This window comes from Poecilia formosa, unplaced genomic scaffold (genome assembly GCF_000485575.1).
Source record: "Poecilia formosa unplaced genomic scaffold, Poecilia_formosa-5.1.2 Scaffold441, whole genome shotgun sequence".
NCBI classification, from domain to species: domain Eukaryota; kingdom Metazoa; phylum Chordata; class Actinopteri; order Cyprinodontiformes; family Poeciliidae; genus Poecilia; species Poecilia formosa.
In genome coordinates this window covers 2,216-6,444 of record NW_006800380.1, presented here as the reverse complement: position 1 = coordinate 6,444, position 4,229 = coordinate 2,216, and the positions used below count along the sequence as shown (strand labels likewise).

At 39.8% G+C, this 4,229-nt stretch overlaps 1 protein-coding gene and 1 long non-coding RNA gene across 2 annotated transcripts in view; one reads left to right on the top strand and one right to left on the bottom strand.

The window, feature by feature from the left end:
• LOC103155666 (amyloid beta A4 precursor protein-binding family A member 1-like) overlaps positions 1-2,414 on the bottom strand; it is a 9,105-nt gene extending 6,691 nt beyond the window's left edge. Inside the window, exons 1-2 of the mRNA XM_007577421.2 lie at positions 1,766-2,414; positions 1,515-1,655 (exon numbers count right to left, since the gene is read on the bottom strand). Coding sequence (XP_007577483.1) covers positions 1,515-1,655; positions 1,766-1,804 — 180 coding nt within the window. The 5' untranslated portion in view covers positions 1,805-2,414. The remainder of the gene's footprint in view (positions 1-1,514; positions 1,656-1,765) is intronic.
• Positions 2,415-2,477: 63 nt separating this feature from the next.
• Positions 2,478-3,724, top strand: LOC107833746 (uncharacterized). The gene is made up of 2 exons (XR_001659514.1): positions 2,478-2,663; positions 2,747-3,724. It is a non-coding gene; the product is annotated as an uncharacterized LOC107833746 (long non-coding RNA).
• Positions 3,725-4,229: the final 505 nt, after the last annotated feature.

The following is a 4,229-nucleotide window of genomic DNA, read 5'->3' as shown; positions in this document are numbered from 1 at the left end:
AAAATCATAATGTGCCCGAAGCACATAACACCCCCACCCAAAGACTCTGAATGGGGATTGAAGTAAGAAAACTCAACCCATTCAGAAAAAAAACAAACAAAAACAAAACAGGACTAGAGCCGGGAGAGTGCATCGGCCACTCCATTGCTTTTACCACGAATATGCTGGATAGAGATGTTAAATGATTGGAGTCGCAGGGACCAGATCATCAAACGGCGGCTTTTATTACGCACGCGATCCAGAAAAACTAACGGATTATGGTCCGTAAAAACAACCACAAACCCGCTAGAACCTCCAACATACACCTCAAAATGTTCTAAAGCCAGAACCAACGCTAATGCCTCCTTTTCAATGGTGGAATACCATCTCTGATACTTGTCAAGTTTCTTTGAAAAATAAGAAACCGGATATGTTCCACCCCATCAGTACCATCCTGAAGAAGGACAGCTCCGACGCCAGAATCACATGCGTCCACAGCCAACTTAAATGGTACATCAAAACGAGGGGCAGACAAAACGGGAGCATTAACTAGCAAATGTTTAGTTTGCTCAAAAGCAGATTGACACTGATCAGACCATATAAAAGCTACTTTAGGGCTAAGTAGGTCTGTTAAAGGAGCAGCTACAGAGGAAAAGTTTTTACAGAACCCCCTGTAGTAACCAACCATCGCTAGATAGCGGCGTAGCTCAGTACGAGTGGTGGGTACTGGAACAGACAAAATGGCCTCTACTTTAGCCTCAACGGGGCGCACTTGACCTCCCCCCACCCTTTTTCCAAGATAGGTCACTGTCGCTTGGCTGAATTGGCATTTAGAGAGACTAACTGTCAAATTAGCCTCACTCAGACGCGCAAACACAGTCCTTAAGTGATCAACGTGCTCAGTCCATGTATAAGAACAAATCACCAAGTCATCCAAATAAGCCTCACAGAATGATAAACCTGACAAAACAACATTCATTAGCCGTTGAAACGTCGCTGGTAAATGCGCCCCGTAAAAGAATCGTATTGAATTTTATTGTTTGCCAAATATCTTGATATATCGTATCGTGATCAGAATATGGTATATTCTTTCCTGAGATTATTGTATCACTATACCCATAATTTAGGGGTCATTACTTTTTCACATAGGGTTATTTTGGATATGTTTTTCCCTTAATGAAACTGTCATTTGAAAATTGCATTTTGTTTTTATTCAAGTTGTCTTTATCCACTTTGTTTGATGATCTGAAACATTTATGTTGGAAGAAAAAAAGAAAAATGGAAGAAAAAGGAAGGAGTCAAAAGTTTTTTTCACAGCATCAGAAGCACCAGGGATCTAAATTGGGATTTAAAGTTCATCTTTCACTGATGTCAAAATTAATAAATCCCCAAAATTGTGTAAATTTTTCTGCCATCCATTTTTCTGCCAAAGGAAACTTTGGAAACAATGTCAGCACTCTCATGTTCAAGTTCTAAGCAGCAGAATTTAAATGGCATGTTTTTTCCTCTAAATAAAGTATTGTGCAGTGTCTCACCTCTCCCACAGCGTTGGACAGGATCTGGACAATTTTTTCATGGGGAGTTGCCACCACACTCTGATTATTGATCTCAATGATGCGATGGCCCACTCTTACACCTCCTCTTTCAGCAATTCCACCACGCATAAGGCTACAAATCTGATGAATAGATGCAGTAGTTTTTTCAGACGAAAAATACAACTTGAATTAAAAAGTTGACAGATTATAAACATATCTTTCTAAAAGAGTAAAACACCAGCCCTACTCACAATGCCATTCTGTACACTGAATCCCAGCTGGTAGCGCATATCTGGCCGCCTGATAAGGACTGTAGTTACTGGTGGACATCTGACAATATTCAAATTTATCCGAGACTGATTCTTTAGACCCTATACAAAGGAAAGCATATAGAATTTGTTTACTCTCAAAATGTACAATTCATTAAAGATATGAAAGAAATTTAAAATTAGCATAGGATGGTAAAAAGAAAACTAAGGGGCCACAACAACATGTGCCCCTTTAGTTTTTGTATTGTGGGTTGTCAGGGCAAAAGGTCTGACAAGTCATTGACAACCTATATATGAACTTCCCTTGGTACCAGAACCAAGTAGGATGTCTTCCACAATCCTGGAACCTTCTTTTGAATCGAGCTAAGTTTGAAAAGATTTTGTAGAATCTCATAGAGCTGTTCTGCACAGGCCTTTGGGACTCTGGAACTAACACCATTAGCCCTGCTTTAGCTCAGTCTCTCCAGTTTCCTCTTCACCTGACTTCTAGAGACAGAAAAATGGAAGGGGAAGGCAAAGGGACCAGCAGCGTCTTCTGATATGTAGACATAATATGTAGAAGCAGAAGGATCAGTAGTTGAGGTGGAATATAAAATATTTGAGGTGTGACCAGTCTAAATGTCTCAAAGGATGGTAGGAGCTACAATTGGCTGGGGGCAGGAGTTCCTAAAGTGAACTGTTGCATAATGTATTCAGTTCATTTGCCCTGTCCAGACTTTCATCTATCTGATCCTCCTTTTGTTTAAAGCCTGTGATCTTCTTCATCCCTGATCACACATCTCTGATATTGTTCTGCTGGACCTTGTTCTCCAGCTTCTTCCTGTAAACCTCCTTATGGTCTCTAATCATGTCTTTAAGCTCCTTCTTTATACTCCTCAATGTTTTTCAACCTGTTTTTCTCCCAGAATGCTCCTTTGTTCCTTATTTAGCAATTCCTTCAGAACACTGATGATGGAAGGTTAGTATTAGTGAAGCATCTCACTGTTCGGGTGGGGTTGGTGTTGTCCCCAGAAGTTTATATAGTCAGTTATACACTCAGTCAGACACTGATGTCCTCTTCATCTGGATGAAACAGTGTATCCCAGTCTAAAGCCTCAGAACAACTTTACAGGACTTGCGCAGCTTCATGTGTTGCAGTTCTTTGCAACCCAGGCTGCCTCTGAACAAGGGGTTTAAATTATTCCAAGCAGAAAAACTAGACTGTGATCAAATATGGCCAAAAGAGGTATTGCTTTGGAAACGTATAAATTCTAAACACTTGCAACAAACAAATCCAACATTTGTTTTCTCTGGTAGTGTGGCTGACAAGGTGAATTGTCTCTGTTGTATTATTGAACAGAACCATGCAACAGCTTCTTCATCAGCTCGTTTGAGGTTTTTTTTTTAAGTCACTGACTCTGATGCTGATAACCCCAACACAGAGTAGACGGCACTCTCCACAACAAATGTAAATGAGATCTGCAGCATCTTGCTGCCAATACCAAAGGACTTAAGTTCCCTACATACAGTTTTATGCATTTGTCTCTTTTAACTACATTGAATTGTGCGTTTTTATATATACCAGTATATTGTTTTTATGTGGTAGATCAGATCTACCATATCAAGGGTGGCTCTCAAGTTGGTGTGGTAAACCGGAGAGCGAGGGTTTATCTGATGCAGGTATGCAGTGTTTTTAATGTTTTTAGATTGACTTAATTAAGGTGATTTAATAAGTATTCAGTAATTTTTGTATTTTTGTTTTTTACAGTTATATCACTGCTCCTGATGTTTCTTTTTAATTTGATTTCTTTTTTGTTAGTCCGCCCAGTGTTGGATTGTTTCTCTTGTTTTAGTGTTTGTGAGGGCGGGCTAACAATTTTTTCCCATTTATTTTGTTTTGTTTTCAGGTCACTTCCTAAAAATGCACACCTTATTTGCATAACAATAAAATTTACTAATTGATTTTATGCTGGTGGTTCATTGCATTTCGGCGGGGTGAGTCATATAAAAACAACCTTTAACAAGAAGAAACCTCCAGCAGATCTGGATTCAGGATGTAACCAGGTGGTTTATTAGTTGTAAAATGGTGTTTATGTATTAGTGGCTGTAAATTCCCACCCATGACGGGCCCATAAACCTTTCCCCATATTCACTTACACCTGTAGTCCTGTCTGGCTCATTAGTATATATGGCCACCAGGTGCACACGCCAAGTTACTGATTCTACGAGCATTGGCTGTTAGGCCAGTCACTGCATATGGTTGGAGGTGTGAGTCGGATCTTTACTAGGTGAGCGCTGGCGCCGTGCTCATCAGGCTGACTGTAACAAGCCCTGTATCATTGGTATTGTTAATTAGGTAAATGGGCTTTTAATTTGTCACTTATGGCTGGTTGTGTGCTATGTCGGTGTCATTTTTGGCATGTCTGTTGTGACTTCTAATTGTTTTTTAGGATGTATGAATTTGGAT